This window comes from Centruroides sculpturatus, unplaced genomic scaffold (assembly GCF_000671375.1).
Source record: "Centruroides sculpturatus isolate CEXI.00-Female unplaced genomic scaffold, Cexi_2.0 scaffold209, whole genome shotgun sequence".
NCBI lineage: Eukaryota > Metazoa > Arthropoda > Arachnida > Scorpiones > Buthidae > Centruroides > Centruroides sculpturatus.
In genome coordinates, this window is record NW_019384446.1 from 762,964 (window position 1) to 783,369 (window position 20,406).

At 26.7% G+C, this 20,406-nt stretch overlaps 1 protein-coding gene across 1 annotated transcript in view; it reads right to left on the bottom strand.

Moving 5' to 3' along the window:
- LOC111620394 (serine/threonine-protein phosphatase 6 regulatory ankyrin repeat subunit A-like) overlaps positions 1-20,406 on the bottom strand; it is a 181,244-nt gene that overhangs the window by 112,873 nt on the left and 47,965 nt on the right. Inside the window, exons 8-13 of the mRNA XM_023362308.1 lie at positions 16,811-16,893; positions 14,188-14,251; positions 13,690-13,758; positions 11,852-11,992; positions 1,310-1,436; positions 1,005-1,066 (exon numbers count right to left, since the gene is read on the bottom strand). Coding sequence (XP_023218076.1) covers positions 1,005-1,066; positions 1,310-1,436; positions 11,852-11,992; positions 13,690-13,758; positions 14,188-14,251; positions 16,811-16,893 — 546 coding nt within the window. The remainder of the gene's footprint in view (positions 1-1,004; positions 1,067-1,309; positions 1,437-11,851; positions 11,993-13,689; positions 13,759-14,187; positions 14,252-16,810; positions 16,894-20,406) is intronic.

The following is a 20,406-nucleotide window of genomic DNA, read 5'->3' on the forward strand; positions in this document are numbered from 1 at the left end:
CATCAGAAATTGATTATCCATTACAGCCCAATAAGATATATCTAATCATCATGAAATAATTAACTGCACATGTGTAAAAAAAAGCATACAAAATTTGCATTTAAAAATGATCATTATTATTAATTCACCAAAACCAAAAGAGTACACAAAAATAAGCACTAACCCTAATCTTCACATGATAATTCTTGGCTTCAAATCATTTCCAGCTCTACCAAGGCCATTCTCAGCATACAATTCTCTCTAAGACACAATTAAGGCATCTTAGTTTCTTGTGTTCAAATTGTGCCTTGAATAGAATCATACACTGAAGATAACTTCAAAGTTTTGAAGTTAAGAAATATTGTCTGAAGATTAGGGTTAGTGCTTAGTAATGATAGATACTATAGTCTGGAAACAATCAATTTATTAGAAATTCAGGAAAATTAAGAAGTTCCTTTTAATTTGCAAGGCTCTAATTCCCTTACTGATTATAATATTGAACAATTATAAATATTATTTTTATCCTTTATTTTAATGGATTTATTAAAATAGAAAATAAAAATAATATTTGTAATTCCTCAATATTATCATCAATAACATTTATTTTATTCTATTAAATACTAATGATAATTTCTTGTTCTCTAGTCGAGAAAATATATACATGTCTAATCAATCAAGCTTCAAATTTTAAATACCATAAAAATAATAAATCTTTTATTTTGTTAAACCAAAAACTAAATTTGGCATAAATGGATTTTTTTGAATAAAATAATTAGATCATCTAATTAAATGAATGATTTGTTAATTTCATTGTTATTTGCATATTTTCATTTAGTATTTATATTTTTATTTATTAGGCTTCATCATTTGATAGTGTTCTTGCTATATCACTTATTTATCAATGTTATTGTTAGTGTTTTTTTTTATAAAGTTTTGTTTTTTTGTATTTGATCATTATATATGTTTTATGCATCATATCTCTGTCAGTCTATTTGTTTTTGAAATAAAATTTTGCTTTATCAAACTGTTCTTTTCTGCAACTGTTTTCATCATACTGATTAATATATAGATGTGATATAATTGTTTGCTAATTTAATACAAAATTTATACATTCATAATATTTTAAGAAAATGATTCAACAAAAGATGAATGAAAAAATAAGAAAAAAACATAAAATGCAATTATTGTATACATAAAATAGCTATCATTTGTAAAAAGTTATTTTTAATGAATTTTTAATGAAATATTAGTATGAAGAGGGAAATAATTATTACAAGTTGATAACTGAAATTAATAATTTATAGATTAATAACAAAAACAATAATTAAACAGGTATAAAACTTACAGTTTCTAAGGCAGTTATTTTTCCATTAGTTGATGCATAATGTATGGCACAATATCCATTTTTATCTTTTAAGCATGCATCTGCTCCAAATCCAAGTAGTGAGCTAACACATCTAAAAATAACATAAAATTCTGTTTATAAGAGTAACAAGCATAGTCCTATAAAAAAAAATTTTAAACTTTCTATAATCAATGATTACATTTATATATGTTAATACACTACCTTGCAAATTAAATGGATTTTGTAAATAAATGTGCACAACTGCTGTTTATTTTAAAATTAATTGCTCATTTGGCACAGAAATTATACAGAAATAAGACACACACACATAAATGAAAAAAAGTTCTGCTTCAATTATGATATTCTCTCTATTAAATTCAAGTTTGGTGAAGGAGTGAGCCACTCCATATGGGTGATTGAATTCTCTTCCAGGTACCAGATGACCAACCAGTCTGGCTCTATGATGTCAAGAGTTATTGTGCTGTAAAATAAAACTTTTACCTACTGCATAGATATATTGGTCTAACAGTATGTCTGAGAATCTTGTCTCTGTACGACTAAGCTGTCATAGAACCTGCTTGAACCACATAGAGGTCAGTATAACTGATCACATTATAACACTGACTTCTCTGCCCAAGAGTCAATCCCAATCATGTTTGAAAGATGACACCTGGTACCAGGTTTTCTTCAAATCAGTACAACTGTTGTCATTTCTCAGAGCAAATCTGGGCTTGTTTGTAAAGAGTACAGTGCACTACTGATCTTCAGTTCAGTTAAGTTGTTCTCTTGTCCAGTTTAATCACTCTTTCCTGTGTTGAGAAATGAGGGGTTTGCAACGTATAGGTTGGCAAGCTGAGAGGACTTTTCACAAAGACTTCTGCATATGGTAGGACCACAGTGGAGAGAGTGTTATCTGGCATTGTTGTAAAGTGGTTAATAGTAAAGTCTTCATTTGCTGTTGTAATCCAGAGTAACTTTGGCAATATGGTCTCTAGGAAGTGATGCCAAAGCCTATGAACTACTGATGCTATAACATTGAGCCAGTTTTCAACCTGTGCTTCTGACTGTTCTGCTTCAAGTCTGTTGATTGCTCTCCATCTTAAACAGTTAGGTAAATGTCAACGTTTCATTTGAACCTCTTAAGTTACTTCAAAAATGTGTAAAAATCTTCTAAAATGCACAGTATAAGCATCAGAAATTGATTATCCATTACAGCCCAATAAGATATATCTAATCATCATGAAATAATTAACTGCACATGTGTAAAAAAAGCATACAAAATTTGCATTTAAAAATGATCATTATTATTAATTCACCAAAACCAAAAGAGTACACAAAAATAAGCACTAACCCTAATCTTCACATGATAATTCTTGGCTTCAAATCATTTCCAGCTCTACCAAGGCCATTCTCAGCATACAATTCTCTCTAAGACACAATTAAGGCATCTTAGTTTCTTGTGTTCAAATTGTGCCTTGAATAGAATCATACACTGAAGATAACTTCAAAGTTTTGAAGTTAAGAAATATTGTCTGAAGATTAGGGTTAGTGCTTAGTAATGATAGATACTATAGTCTGGAAACAATCAATTTATTAGAAATTCAGGAAAATTAAGAAGTTCCTTTTAATTTGCAAGGCTCTAATTCCCTTACTGATTATAATATTGAACAATTATAAATATTATTTTTATCCTTTATTTTAATGGATTTATTAAAATAGAAAATAAAAATAATATTTATAATTCCTCAATATTATCATCAATAACATTTATTTTATTCTATTAAATACTAATGATAATTTCTTGTTCTCTAGTCGAGAAAATATATACATGTCTAATCAATCAAGCTTCAAATTTTAAATACCATAAAAATAATAAATCTTTTATTTTGTTAAACCAAAAACTAAATTTGGCATAAATGGATTTTTTTGAATAAAATAATTAGATCATCTAATTAAATGAATGATTTGTTAATTTCATTGTTATTTGCATATTTTCATTTAGTTTACAGCCTGGAAGTACTCAGCAAAGATAAATTGAAAACTTACTACAACACCTGTGCATTTGCTGAGAGAATTTTTTATTAACAAATGTTTTCAGTCTTACTCCCATAGGCCATCATCAGGTTTGTAAGTCCATTTTTAGAAAATGTTTTACAAATAGAACATTCCATTTAAATTTTAACTTTTGAAGTATTCTAAATACAAATTTAAACAAATTAAATAAATAAATTATGAAAAATATAAGGTTANCAACAATGAAATAGATTAAAAATAAAAATAAACTTAAGAATAATATAAAATAAAAACTATGAGAGTATAACACAAAGGCCAAATATGATTATAGGCAGACAATATTCAAAGGCTTTTATGTCCTGATCTTTTTTCAATGATGCATTTCCAACCTAAAGGTAGAGTTTACATCCCTTGTGTTTAAAAGCTACTCTTTGATCTTTCTCTTGTATATGTCTATTTTTTCCATATTCATAGCAATGTTTAGAAAATGTACCTTTTTAATAATGTTTGTTTCATCACATTTTAATGACAACACCAGCTGAAACCTCTAAGTTATATAGAAAACTAGCTTTGAAGATTGTAGGGTCTAATGGGAAGTTGGATTTTCTTAAAGAATGTATACATAAAGGGTTTTTCCAATGTCTGTATATAGAATTAGTCTTTCAAAGGAGTGTTCTTCATTAAAAAGAATTTGAAAAGAGTGCGTACATAAAGTGTGCCAATTAGGGTTATAAAAAACAGGAAATACGGAACTTATTAAGCTAGAAGACAAAATATACCAAAAAGATCCTGAAAGGTTGAAAGAAATGAACAGGAGGGTTATAAAACTAACTGACCAAACATATCACAGTCTAAAAAGAAAATATTTGAAAAAAATGAAATGAATCTTGAAGAAACAGGTTCCAATAGAAAAATAAAGCAATACCATTTACTTTTTGAAACCAAATTGATGTACCAAAAGAGATAAAAAGAGTGATAAAAAAGGCCCCAACTATGTTACTGATGACACAGGTCTATGTGGCAAACATCAATGGCAGAAACAGAAAGGGACTTTCACCTCTTAATGAAGTTGAAAAACATTACTTTAGATGGAAAATGGTGCTCAATGAAGAAAGATACAATAAATCTAAATAAAAAGGAAAAATAAACATAGGATATGCGAAAGAATGGCTAATGGAAAATGATTTAATATTAATAATAGCAGATAAGACTAAACAGCTGGTAATTACGAAAAGACAATTCTATAACAAAGCTATGGAAGATTATATTATAAAAACGGAATGCAAAATGGTCGATGAATAATTTGTAGCAATAACAAACAGAAAGGTTAAAAAACTAGAAAAACACCACTCACGTCTGTCTTAAATTTCCTAAAAAAAAAAAAAAAAATTGCATAACCCCAGCCCCTAAATGCCAAGAATCTTTGCCTTTGCAAAAACTCACAAGGTAACTAAAGAAATCAGACTGGTAGTAGAGAAATGCAAAAGTACCACCAGTATTTGTGGAACAAAATCCAAGCAAGGTTGTGAGAGAATTGGAAAGCTTGAATTTAATGGACAAGGAAAAAGGAACAGTAATGTACTTTGAAAGTTTGTATCCTTCTATTAAATTGGAATCTTTGCTTTAATGCAGTTATTGAGTTCATGATTTAACATAAACCAGAGTTATCTGCTTAATGAAATGAATGAGTTAGCCACATTAGTTTGCTATCAATCATTTTTTAAATTCAACAACAAGTCCTATACAACAAAAGAAAGGAGTGCCACGGGGAAGTTCTATTACAGGTCTTTTATCCGAACTTGTACTATGTAAGCTCGAGAAAGGTATCCTCAGATATTTCACAGACAACATCTTACTCTATAAAAGATATGTGGATGATGTATTCATAATTTGGAGAAATAAATGGAGGGTTCAGGAGCTTTTGAGTGTGGTTAACAACAATAGACATGCTTTGAACCTAAAACTAGAACAACAGAGGACTAATTGTCTGCACTTCCTAAACACTGACTACCAGTTTAAGAATGGTGGTACAGTAGAGCGTCATTTATCCGAAACGTCGGTTATATGAAAGAATTCCAGTTGGCAAATATAAATTTTTGCTAGTGCTGTGGTGCTGCAATCTTTGGCTATATCTTGGGCTACTCCAATATTTTTTATGTTTGTGTATGTATTTTAGCTGGCAGCACTGTCACTTTTGTATGGTATTTTTCTGAGGACTGTGTGTCATGCTGAATTGAATGTTTTTGATACTAGATAACTTCTAAAGTATAAATTTTTTTTTGTTTTTATATTTTTCAATATATTTATTTTGTTTGTAAAAAATAAAGAAATAATTTTTAATGACACAATAGTCACAATTATTATTTTAAAAAGTTTACATTAGGCTTAACATCGACAAAAATTCAATGCGAAGCGACACGCAATAGAGAAAAACTTCAACACGGGATAGGTTAATGTATTTTTTTGTACATAATCGGTTATCCGAACAACCCCAGTCCCTAATTGATTTGGATAAACGATGCTCTACTGTATTTATACTGGTGTGTTTATCAAATCAACTTATGCTTCTCTGTACATCTCATCATGGTCTAATCACCCTTACAAGTATAAACTTTCTGCATTCAGAGCACTGCTTAAAAGAGCATTTTGTATTGTTTCAATATACAGGACTGCTTAAAAGAAACTACCGTATTAGCCCGAATATAACGCGATATTTTTCGACCATTTATTTTCCGTTAAAAAATCGACTCGCGCTAAATTTGGGGTTTAAGTAATCGAATGTAAGATAAACAAGGACATTTTCCTACAGAGGTTGCCTGTGTTATTAGCTATACAGTAGAGCGTCGTTTATTCGAAAGCTGGTTATCCGAAAGCATTCCAGTCGGCAAATTTAAATTTTCGCTAGTGCTGTGACGCTGCAATCTTCGGCTATTTCTCGGGTTACTCAANCATAAATAAATGCTTATCTGATTGAATTTTACTTTCTTTGAATTCTTTTATGAGTATTATTTTTTTCCTAAATATCTTTATGAAAATTTTGGAGTCGCGTTAAATTCGGGGTCGCGTTATATTCGGGCTAATATGGTAATAGAATTAAAGAAATTGTAAAAACTTTAGTATATGAAATATCCACTAAAGAAGGGTTCATCAGGAGTTACAAAGAAAAGAAAGATAAGTCTTCAAAAAAACATAAATAGAATCAATAAATTTACATACAACAAACACTATAAATGAAGTGACAACTTACAAAAACTTCAGGATTATTTACAAAAGAGCTTGTAATATTTTCAGCTTAGTGAGAAATGATAAAGACAAACTAAAGAAAGAAGAATAGGCTAGAGTATATGAAATACCTTATGAAAATCAGCAGTTAGGGTCCAAAAAAATTATGTTTGAGTCACAAAAAGAAATCTCATGGTGCGAATCAAGGAATACAAGAATACAAGTACAATATAGAAAAAGGCTATAGTAATACAATTTTAGCAGCATTGTCACGGGTGGAAGGCTCTGTTATAAATTGGGATGAAGCAAACATTATTAAAAAGGTACATTCTCCAATCATTGCTATGAATATGGAAAAAATAGAAATATACAAGAACAAGATCAAAAAGCTAAACACGAGGGATATTAACTCATTACCTTTAGCTTGAAAATGCATCATTGAAAAAAGATTGGGACATAGAAACCTCTGAATTGTGTCTGCCTATAATCATATTTAGCTTTTGTGTTATACTCTCATAGTTTTTATTTTATATTATTCTTAAGTTTAATAAACATCTACCAACAAAACCTTTTTTATCAGTATTGTATTCAACACAAAAAAAGGTAAACTGATGAAAAAGGTTTTGTTGGTGGATGTTTATTACTCAATACAGTGTTTAAGTTAATACTTAGAAGACATTTATTTTGTGTTCTTAAGTTTATTTTTATTTATTATTAACCTTATATTTTTCATAATTTATTTATTTAATTTGTTAAACTTGTATTTAGAATACTTCAAAAGTTAAAATTTAAATGGAATGTTCTACTTGTAAAACATTTTCTAAAAACGGATTTAAAAACCTGATGGCGGCCTATGGTAGTAAAGCTGAAAACATTTGTTAATAAAAAATTCTCTCAGCAAATGCACAGGTATTGTAGTAGTAAGTTTGTAATTTATTTAGTTTTATGAAAGCAAATAAAATTTTTGGAATAAATATATAAATGGTTTTTTCACTGTTTATATTTTTTGTAAAATATCACTTTTAGTTTATTTTTAATAAATTCATAACTATTATATCCTCTATTAGCTAACTAGTGATTTACAGGATGTAATGTTAATCTTTAATTGTTTTTATTTTGTTATTCAGTTATACCAAACAACATTTATATATTATATTGTCTTACTTTATATTCATATGAATTTACATGACCCTTTGAAGCTCTAATAAGCATTGTCTTTGTCCTAAAGTTATAATTGGCCATTACCATCATAAACTATTACTAATTATTTAATACACATATTAAATACCTTTCATTGCTATTAAAATTATGAAGCTTTTCCAGTTTTTTTAAAATGTATCATTATTTTAAAATTCCTAACGTTCTTAGCATTTTTACATCCATGAAATATGAAATGCAACATTCAGAATAAAAAAACCTTATTGCTAACAATATGGTCACACTGAATATATATCATTCTTTAAGTTATATTACATTAAAAAGTAGAGTCTAATACAGGCATGGCAAATATACGGTCCATCTAATGAATTTATGCGACCCATGATTAATCTTTCAATATTAGCTACTCAAGTCCAAATAGCTCAATGAAAAATTCTGATGACTAAAAAAAAAAAAGTCAACAACTCACTGTGCGTTTAGAGTTAACCCTCCATTACAAATCTCCTAAGTACAGCGTAGAATGTTGATAATGCATGATAATGTGAAAAATATATCTGTAATCTCTATGTACAATTTAGTCTCTACAGGATGACACCACAATGAGATCTCGCACTACCTCAAAATCTTTCTAGGGCAGCCTCTGGTTCAGCCCGTGAAAAAAGTTTTCTTTCCAATTTGAGCCGGGGAAAAACTATTGGCCACACCTGTCTAATATGAACTTTCAAACAAAAATATATTTAAAGAAATGTTTTCAGCTATATATAATACAGTTTAACCTGCTTATAACGTCATCCATGGGACTGGCAATTTTTTGACGTTATAACCAAGTGTTGTTATCTACGGGGTCATAATTTCAGTCCCATAAAAGTATCAAGTCTATTTAAGAATCTATTATAAAATTCATCTAATTTAATATCGTATATATAAAATTGCAAACTAAATGTTTAAATCAACTTTATTTACATTATTATGTCTAAATTTACAACAATGTAATTAAAAATTTCAAAAATTACCTTTTATAAGAAATTTTTATATGTCAAGTTTTGATAATGGTGGCACTTTCGGTTTTGAGAATAATGTCAAATCAAAAGGCAACAAAAAGTCAAATTAAGCAAGAAACGAGAAAATTATCATCCAGGTGTTATTAACGCCTGGATGATAATTTTCTCATTTCTTGCTTATCTATCAATAGACATGAAGTCCAATATCTTTCACTTTTAGGTTAAATTAATGTATATCAATTAAAAAGAAACAATAAAAATATTCACTTAAAAAAAGTCAGTTATTTTAGATTGTAGGCATTTTTCACCTAAAAATTGTTTATCAATGTCATTTTCTAAGTCGTAAATTTTGTTCATTATTTCCGATGAAGTTTTACAAGACCTGTAGAATTTGCTAAACCAAAGTCTCTGCATACATCTGCCTTTTTTCTTCCACTTTCAACTGCTTTAATTATTTCTACTTTGCAGTCTAACGTTAACGCTTTCCTTTTTAAGCTAGCCATTTTACTTGATTTGATGCTAAACTACAACATGAGTATGAGAGCTATGCAGACTAACCCACTGTCATGTCATTTAAAGGGGTGGCGCATCTCACACCACTGAATCAGGTGGTGACAGTACCACTCACAATCATTCTAGGAAGCGGACTCTGACCCTAGGACTGAACACGTAGTATTTTCTTTGATAAATAAAATTTATAATTTAATTTTGTAAATTTGAGAGTGCTTTAAATATGACATTAAAACAGGGTTTTATGTCATTACAAGTGAGTTTTTAACATTATCTAGTATAGTAAAATCATGGGACCGATAAAAATTTGACATTATATTAGGGCTGTCATTACATCCGATGTCGTTATAATCGGGTTAAACTGTATTTAGTCAAATCTGAGATGCACTTTAATTTCTACATGTTCACCCACAGTTTCTTTTTTTTTTTTTGTAAAAACAGACAACTTGAAACAAATTTGCATCAACAAAACTGATTCTATTAATATAAATTTGTTCAGTATTTATTTTAAAATTATACAGCACTGTCTTTTGTGATACTAAAGTTGGAAACCTCTTCACATTCTGTATTAGTTCTGAATCAACACTGGATCCAATGCTCACATTTTCCGCACACAATCATCTTCAGTGTCATTTAAAGCATTAAAAATTCAACATTTCTTGAAAAGTGCTGCACAATTTTTATGAAATTTTTATCCAAACATTTATAATGTTATTGCAATAGACTAATAAGACTGAGCTAAATTAATCTCTTAAATATTTACTATTATGAATATTAGTCTAATAAAATCATTAAAATGACACAATGGTATGAGTGACAAAGAAATAAAATGCATGGCTCTAGAGGTCACAAATTGTGACATACTACATTGAATCTAAAATGTACTATATTTTCATTGATGCTAAAATCTGAAAATAATGTATCTTACATTCAATTTTCTCATATATTCATTAAGGCAAATTTTAGCTTGCCAAGTCCAAAGTCAATACCAGAAATTTCATATCACATATTTTTTTTTTTAATTTGTATAGTTTTACAAATTCTCAATGCGCTGTTCATCAGAAAAGCATGGAATTATTATGAGTTGATGTGTAATTATGCAAACCATTCTTCAAAATCAAGACTTCTTTGTCATTTCACAATATTTGATATGTTTCTAGAATATATAAGGAGATTCACATTATTAAAATGAGCGGAGTTTTCTAAGTCACTTTTAAAGTGATTATGTCTTCTCTACATAATAAGCTTGGTATGATGAAACAATTTGTCAAGATTCTACATAAATAAGAGATCAGCTTTAAATACATATGTAAAAATTTCTAGCATTTACATAAGAGAATATATTCACAGGTCCTATTTGGAAACTTGTGTATGATGCTGTATTTGAAAATATAATAGAAAAGGCAGTCTGGCAGAGCTCTTAAATATAATGATAAGAAGTTTCTTCATAATATGATAGATTCAAATTATACAAATGTTCAAATATTATCAACAAAGTGCTAGATGCATTCAAGGACCTCAGTTGTAAAATGAGTTTGAAACTTCATTTATTACAGTCTCATCTGATTAGTCTTCTCAAATCCTTAGATTCTTAAGTGAAGAACATGGGAAAAGATTCCGAAAAGATGTAAAGCAAATTGAGAGAATGGAACATCAACATGCTTGCTGATTACTGTTAGCTACTTAAGAGGTTAAAAAAAACTGTTCAAAACCTTTACAGTGATATTAATATTTTGTGTAATTTTATATAATCTGTATTGTAGCTTTTACTGAGTGAAAACACATATTTGAAAATAAATGACTGATTTTCATAAAATGTAAAAGTATAAATGTAAATGTTACTGTTTTGCAAGAAATCCTTACATAATAAAGTAATTTCCTTTTCATATTCAGCATATGCAAATGATGTAAAATCACTTGGTTTGGTTCATATAATAATCATAAAATTTAAATTTTCAGACACTAAAGTAATCATTCAGATAAATTACAGGTTTGTAATTTTATTTATATTTCTAAAATTAGCACATTGTGCCAATGGCAGTACAAAGCAAGTAATATTTTAACCAGCAAGATCTAAATTTGCAACATATTTGCATTAAGTTAAATTTTATAGACTCAATGCACATACAAAAAGAGAATTGCAAAATAAATGGAAACTAAGTAAATAAGTACAAAATACCAGATTCCAGCAGAAAAAGACAGAACTTACTCTATCAAACATTTTCTCCTGTGTTAAACAGTCATTGTCAGGCTGAAGACGTTCAAAAATAGAACAGAATGTGATGTAACAAATGTACTTAAAAAATTAGAATAGCTTTTGCTGGAATTTGATATTTTGTGCTTATTTACTTGACATATATCCCGTTTTCCCATCAATGAATGAAAACTATTTTGTAAGTTTATGCATAATACTTTTTAATGTATGTACCAGTCAATTCAAGCATCATTTATTCATTGAATAATAAAATATTTCTAATTTTTTCTATATAACAAAATTAAAAACATAAATCTGAAACATTCTAAGAAATTAATCATGAAAGTGTTTAATATCAAATATCACTTAAACATTATTAAAGCATATTTTTTATTTAAATATTTTAGAATCTTTTAAATATTTTCCTACCGGCCCTCAGTATCTGCAGCAGCTGCATAATGAAGTGGTGTACATCCGTCAATATCTCTTCTATTTACTTCTGTTTTAGCAGTTAGTAAACACAATAAACAATTATGGTGTGTGCGACTGGCAGCATAATGAATAGGTAACCTGTAAGAAAAAATTCTGTTTCATTAAATTATTTAATATCATCTTTCAATTTAAGTTGTTATGTTACAATGTTTATTTATTTGATTTTTAATTACACAGATAACACTTGCATCTACTACTTAGAGCTAATAACTGATGACAGATCTAATATAATTTTTCTTGGCTGCCAAAATAATTGTTTCTCATATAGAACAATTTCATTATTTTCAGAACACTTCAAGCAATAAACAAGCATTAATTATATTATTAATTTTACTAATATAACATAAATGAGGATAATTTCTAATTATTATTAATATTTAATATACAATAAAATATAAATACAACTTTTTCACAAAGTAAAACCTTTGTTTTTGTTCTTCTTCCATCGTTTTTCACCATCAGCAGTCCATGAAAATTTACAGATACTGTGAGGATTTAAGCTCTTTTGTGAATTTTAAAGCTCAATATTTTTTTCAATCATTATTTCCCTTCTTCCTCCTGTTTCCCTTTCTGGGAGATCAAAATTAGACCTTTCAACCCTTCAATTTTCTGCATCACTTCAAGAAGTGACCTGTTAAACTTTCAGATGGGAAAGGGAAAAACACAGCCCACACACTTCCTATTTCATCCGATTTTATGACCATATAAGGAACAATTATTACTTAGGTTACAAGACAAACTCTGACCTTAGCCACCTCCAACAATTAATCCAGCAATTTATGAGGTAGAATGAGTAATCATAATTGATAGAAAGAGGTAATAAATCTAAAGAAATGTTTCAATTTCTGACAATTAACATAAAACCCGGACACAAATCAGACTTAGACGGGATTGCATCAGAATTTCTCCCTATAGTTCCCCCTCTGGGACGTGTATAAAAAAGGCTTGGACACAGTCCTCCGGGCGGACATCATCAGATCCATACTGCCATTCTGTCCATTGCCACCTCGCCATAATTGCCAATGGCCAACTCTGCCGATCCAGGAACATTTTACCAATGGCCATACAATGAGATCAGGAAACCCAGAGGTAGTATTTTCAACTATTTGTAAACTCTCTTTCTCTTAGTTATAAGCTAGATTAAGGTTAGTTTAACTTAGAGAATGTTGGGCCAGATAAAAGTCCAGAACTTAGACAGTCTAACGACAAGAATAGATTAATCATTGTCACGACCTAGAATCAATTTGATTTATTCCCATTTTTGTAGCCATCATTTTGTACTCATTTTATATAACTTTATACTTTATTAAATATGTTATTCTTATATTTAATTATGTGTCATCCTTGAGTACAACTGACACCTTATCACGACCTCGCTAACCCTCCTACTCGTTTATCACATGGACTATCCCTGACAAAGAAGCCAATAAGTGGGGACAAGCTCGGCGGTCTACCCCTCGGTTCACAATACTGTGACATAATTTATTGCAAAGGCAGTAGCCTCAAAAGGAAGGTCATCTCTGTATCTTTGTAAATTTTCATGGACTGCTGATGGTGAAAAACAATGGAAGAAGAACAAAAGCAAAGGTTTTACTTTGTGAAATAGTTGTATTTATATTTTATTGTATATTAAATGTAAATAACCATTGGCCATTGTTTTTTACTATTTCTACCAATATTATTAATATTTATATTCAATTTTTATAATTACATTAGTTATAAAATAATCTTATTTCTATCTGTAACATTCTAAATAAAGATATTTAAACAGTTACCTTCCAAAACTATCACAGATATTGTAATCAGCACCATGCTGAATGAGCAATTCTTGACACTCCAAACTTCTGTTAATTGAAGTAAATTTATTTAAAATATTATAGACAAAAATTGATATTTTAAATTATAAACTATATTATTTTACATGTATTTTATATTAAATTTATGGTTAGTGACGATTATAAAATTAAAATAAGGTACAAATTCTTTTTAAAATATTTTTGTAATATGAATTTATAAACTTAATAGTAATTGCTACTTTAATATATTTATTCGTTATTATTTAAATTTCTAAAACATTTAATTCATTAATCTGAACATATCACAATATTCTAATTATACAGTATAATATATTATTAATAATAAAATTTAATCATATAACCACCAAATTTACTATTTAATGTTGATGTTTTATAATGTAATTCATCAAGCTGAACTGATAAATTCAGTTAATTAATTGTACATGAAGTAAGTAACAATTATATATTTATCCTTACCCTGCAAAGGCAATCAAATGGACAGCAGTACGACCTCTATCATCTTTTGTACTCAAATCAACACCTTAAGAAAAAATATTTTTATCACTTTAGTTACTGATCATAATGATACTTCACTAAGTATTTAATCATATCAATTTATTAGTTGCTCACTGATAATTAAATAAACTTCTTTATATACAAAAGCCAGAAGATGAAATAATTGCTTGTGTTAAATCAATACAATTGTGATACAGAAATTACAATTACAGAACCTGCCAATTGCAATGAATTGGTATTGATAACATTTATAATTTTAATATGTAACCATGATTACTGATTTATCAATATGATATACAAAATTGAAATATTTTTTATATTTTATATCCAAATTTATTAGTTTTTCTTCTGACAAATTTTTAACAAAACTTATGAAAATCATAAATAATTACCTGCACTTACAATCTCAATCAAGATTTTTATTATAAATTAGTCTATTAACAGTCCCTATGCCAATATAATTTTCTAAAGTAGCCTATTTGTGGAAAATCTAAATGGAATATTTGCAATAAACAAAATTTAAATTTTTTTGTTTCCAACTGAAAATATATTGTTTTTATACTTTATTTCACATACATCTTTCAATTAATGTTTGTTAATTATTTATATAAATATGAAAGTAGAAATTTTTAAAACTGACATATTGTCTGGTCTTCAAGTTTTTAACTAATACTTGTAGAAATATTTGAAAGTACAAATATTTTGTTTTCCAAAGATTTGTTATTTTAAAATAATAAAACAAATTTAGAAATTATAACTACACCAAACTCCTGATTATCCATGCTAATTAGTGCACAGGTGTGCATGGAAAAACTGGAAAAAATAGATAATCCAAAATACCCTCTAAACTATAAAAAAAACTATTAAGAAGTTTTAAATGAACTATAGTATATATGCATTAATTGATCGTTTCTGTTACCAGTTTCTGTCGATCTCTTAAACCTGAAATTTTTGGCTTTTTTTCAGTAACTTACATCACGCAAGGAACTTTTATTGAAATAGACTTTATTACTGAATGCGGATATGCATTTCGGGTCTTAATGACCCCTCTTCAGTTTTTATTTTTTATGCGGATATTAACTGATTATAGAATACAAATTGAAATTAATCCATATCCATTAATAGTCTATATCAATAAGTTCCTCATGTGATGTAAGTTACTGAAAAAGTCAAAAATTTTAGGTTTAAAAAATTAAGTATATATACAGTTCAACTCCATTATAACATGATGCAAGTGTGAGTCCCAAATTTCATAAGATGACATGTATATTTACTCAATAAACGTAAAATGTAGATTTCTCCTATTTTCAAAATTATCATGTAGAAATTTAAATTTTCCATTTCTACGTATAATTCTTACATTTTTTCCAAATTACTATATTTTAATTTTACGACTAGTATGATATATTTTTTTTCAAATCTGTTGTTTAGAGCACCAACTTTGCCTCCTTCAAAATAATATTCCAGGACTAATGACTCACCTCACTTCCATCCCTTAGAAGTGAGAGTTGTGAGAGAAAAAAAGAATTGAATGCTGCTTATAATAGTTTGTCATTTTACAGTAACTCTAATATTTTGACAATGAATCAATAATCAGGAGTTTGGTGTATGCATAGATTAATAAATAAACAAAGTTATTACTACATTTAAAAGTTATTTAACACTGACTTTTAATACACAAAAGTTAAAGTTGTGATGTACAATTAAGAATAAATTTGAATATAGATATATTAAATAAAAAATTTTTTCACACATTAAAGAATAAGAATTTCAAGTTTGTAAATTTTTTTAATAAAAATGAATTAATACTGTGAATTATAAAACATCATATTTCAAATAATATCAATATCTATCAAACATAATTCAAATATTTTTATTTCTGTATTTGTCCTTCATACCTATGCTTTCATAGAATTGCTGTAATTATTAATTATTATTTTAGTTTTATTAATTTTAAAAATTAAAACCTTATTCTTAATAATTTTAATATAAAAATATCTTTTCTATTAATTACACATAAAGATAGTACATCTTAAAACCTCTATGACTGAAAACTAAACTAAACTAAACTGTCATATGAAAAATTTTATCTGGAAAACAAACACAGATATTCAAAAATGTTACACAATAAGTAAAATAAATAAATTTATTTAGCTTTTTTTATATACAAAAAAAACAGAACATTAGGAATATTAAAATAATAGATACAAAACAGTAGAAGAGATAGGGAAAAAAAAGGAAGTAGTATGCTGTAGTGAACAAATTGCAACAGAATAGTCTAAAGTAAGATGGAGATGATGAATATTATATATATATATATATATCTGTGAAGCACTTTATATTAGAAAAATTAATCATAAATTAAAACTAAATAAATAAAAATAAGTAGGCTTGTTACCTACTTATTTTTAGTTAATTTATTGTTTTAAGTTTAATAAATTCCATAAGTTAAACACAGAAAATTTAATAAAATATAAAAATGTTTAAAATAACAGAAAAAAAATGTCATTAAAAAATAGGTTACATGAAAACTTGGTTTAATATAATTTTATAATTTATAATTATATGAAATAGAGTTTCTCACCTGCTTCAATTAACTTCTTACAACATTCTAAATAACCATTTAAGGCAGCTAAATGTAAGGGAGTTAAGCCATTTTTCCCATGTCTAAAATCAAACAAAAAACTTTCAAATTGTGTTATTCTTCAGTTCCTATTATTCATTTTAAAAAGAGAGCGAGAAATAGTCTTCTTTCATTAGTCAAACATTTCATTTATCAAGTATATTTCAAGTATCCAAGAAATCTATTATTTTATATTTAATAAGAAAATAATACTAATCCTAATTTTTATTTATATAAAATTACAGAATGTGATGCTAATAGATTTTGAAGCATTTCAAGTTATTGACAGTTGTCCATAAAAACATTACACAGTCCTATAGAAGCTGTAATAGACATTTATATAGATTCTGTTAAAAAGTATCAATTATCAGCGAAAGATCAATGGCAAGTCGATTTTACTACCAAAAAAAATTCATGGATTAAATTTTATAGATGAAAAACATTGGATATAACTGGTTGGATTGAACATAGTAATTTACAAAAGTTATTAAATCATTTCACAACATATAACAAATAATTTTTTTTTTTTAAGTGGACAGATAGAAAAAAAAACTTTTTAAAAACTGGAACTACAATTATTTAGACATCAAACTTCTTTGGTGTCAAAGATCAGATAATATTTAACAAATTGCTATTGCCACAAATATTATAAAAAGCATTGTTCTCTTTGCAATATTTAATAAATAAGTAACAAATTTATAATTTAAATAATTATTATATTGAACTATTTCCCTATTTTACTTTGTCTTATTGTTAAAATATTATTTTAAGTTGTCATGTTTTAATTTACTTGGATATTAGAACAAATTGTAAAAATTATTATTGCAAATTAATTTTATAATTAGAAAGAATATATTAAACTTTGCCTTATTGTTACAAGATGTTTTATGAAAACTAAAGAAAATTGAATTGAATGACAAGATGTTTTATGAAAACATAAAGAAAATTTTATTCTCAATTCTAAATGAATTGAGAATAAAATTATTTATAATTTTTATTTACCCAAGAAATTTTTGATCTGAAAATAATTTATAACCTAAAAAATTAATTTGAAAATTAAACACAATAAATTATTTGTAATCTTAATTTAATCGACATCTGATATTAATGTAAAAATAAAAAAATTTTTTAAATAATTTTGTTTCATGTTATATTATTTCATACAATTGTCATGTTTTCATTTTCTCAGATCTATAAAATAATTCAGATAGAACATGATTATAATCAAAACAAAAATTAGTTCATAAAGTAAATTAGAAAAAATCTGACACCTACTCGCTTAGAAAAAATAATTAATTGTAAAAAACATTTGATAATTAATTTCATTAACATTTGTGATTACTATGGCCTAAGAAATTTTGTTTGGATGTTATATTATTTGAAATTGTCACGTTTTAATTTACTCAACAAATTTTTATTTTAAAAAATTATTATTAGAAACTAGTACGACTTAATTTTATAATAAATTTAATAATTAAATGGAATATATTAAACTTATTGTTAAAATAAAATTAATTTAATTAAAATTTGTGATCAGTGCTACTCAATTTTTATCTGAAAATTAATTTTGTGATCAGTGCTACTCAAACCACTACTACTCACATACCAAAAAATTTTGTGCAAATAAATTTATTTGCTCTTTATTTGTAATTTAAGAATAATTTTTGCAGCAAATATTACCAAATTTACCAAAAAAATATATGTCTTTTTTTCTTAATCAGGAAAGACTCTTAGTTGTCTCAGAATTGAAATTTCTGGGTATAGTGTTTACATCTACCTTGTCGTTCGAGAAACTATTCAAGAGAGTAAAAACTAAAGCATCTACCTTGATTAACAATTTAGTTAATCTATTTGTTAAATTAAAAATTTGTAATATTAAAGTTCAATTCAGATTATTTTCTTCTATTGTTTTAAATACATGTGGATACGCTGCACCTATTAGGAGCTTGGTATTTTAAAAAATTGGAAATTATTCAAAATAAATTTATACGTAAGGTTTTTTCGCTAGATTTTAATGTCCCTGGTGTGGTGTTATGTCTTGAATTAAATAGATTCAAATTGGGCCCTTTTTTTATGAGAAGATATATTAAGTTTTTGAGCCGACTGAGAGACAATGGATCGCTTCCATCTCTACTGATGAATTTACAGTATAAAAAATCGCTTAGTGATAAGTCAAAATTAAATTGGGTCTATCAGTTGTCCACTTTATTTAATATGTTTGGTTTCTCAATAGCTCCGTTCATATATAATACAGAATTAAATGAGATATATAATGTACAACTGATTAAGAATACTTTTGAAATATCTTTATCTCAAGATATACATGATATTAAGATTCATAATAACTCTGTTTGTTATAATATTATTCTTGATTATCCAAACATCAATAATTATATGGGTTCTGATTTATCCTTTAATGTTAAAAAGTTCTTTATTCAATTAAGATTAAATAGAGAAATTATTCTGATTAATAAAAGTATTTATCAATTCTCAAAACTATTTTGTATAAGTTGTAATGTTGTTATGTCTAAGTTTCATTTGTTTTGTACTTGTTCTTGTAATAAAGCTCAAGAATTACGTAAACGATATAATCTTGAAACTTTATTTTTAAAAAATAGCGAGGTTTTTATGTATTTGTTCTTTCATACTGCTAAAAAGACTACTATATATAATCTTTATAACTATGCTCAAAAATATTTTACTGTTAATCAATTTAATATATTAATTCTGTAATTTATCTTGATATTATTAATTAATTATGAGATTGTATTAATTGTGGTTGTATTGTTTAAGAGATGTTATATTGTAATTATAAAGTATCACATAATTCCACCTCTTTGTAACAGGCATAGCCTATTATAAATAAAGTTTAATATTGAAATATTTTGCTGTAAAAAATATACCCAGTTGTACCCAGCAAATATTTTGTTGGATACAACTAGTATTCTAAATAATGTACGTTGTTTAGAATATTCTGATTATGAGAGCCTTGTAATGTACTTAATAAAATATTTGACTTCTAGAAAAAGTTCTCTCTTGTTTTATTTAACAAAATTTCAGATTTTATGGAGTAAAGTGTACAATGACTGACTCTCAAATAGTAATTGTATTTCCAGTATAATCCAGTTTAATCCAGTATTTTTGTATATACTAAGGAATTTGATAAATCAATTTCTAACATAAATGTTGATGTAAAAATATAAACATTATTAAGCAATTGTAATCACTTACTTCTACTTTAAGATTAGTTTAAACAAATGAAAAAAGTAAATAATATTACATCCAATGAATTTTCAGAATAACTACAAATTTCAAAACAAACTGTAAAAATAATTATTAAAAGTACAGGTTTTATTTTATAGGACCTGATATTTTATAAGACAGATATTTAATAACCAAAAACAAAATACATTAAATTATTAATTTGCAAGTAACAACAATATTAATACAAAATTCCAAAAATTACATTCTTTTGAAATTATTTAATATATTTAATTTTTTATATTAAAAATAATTTTTAATAGTAATTTTAATAAAATAAATAGTAAAAATTTGTT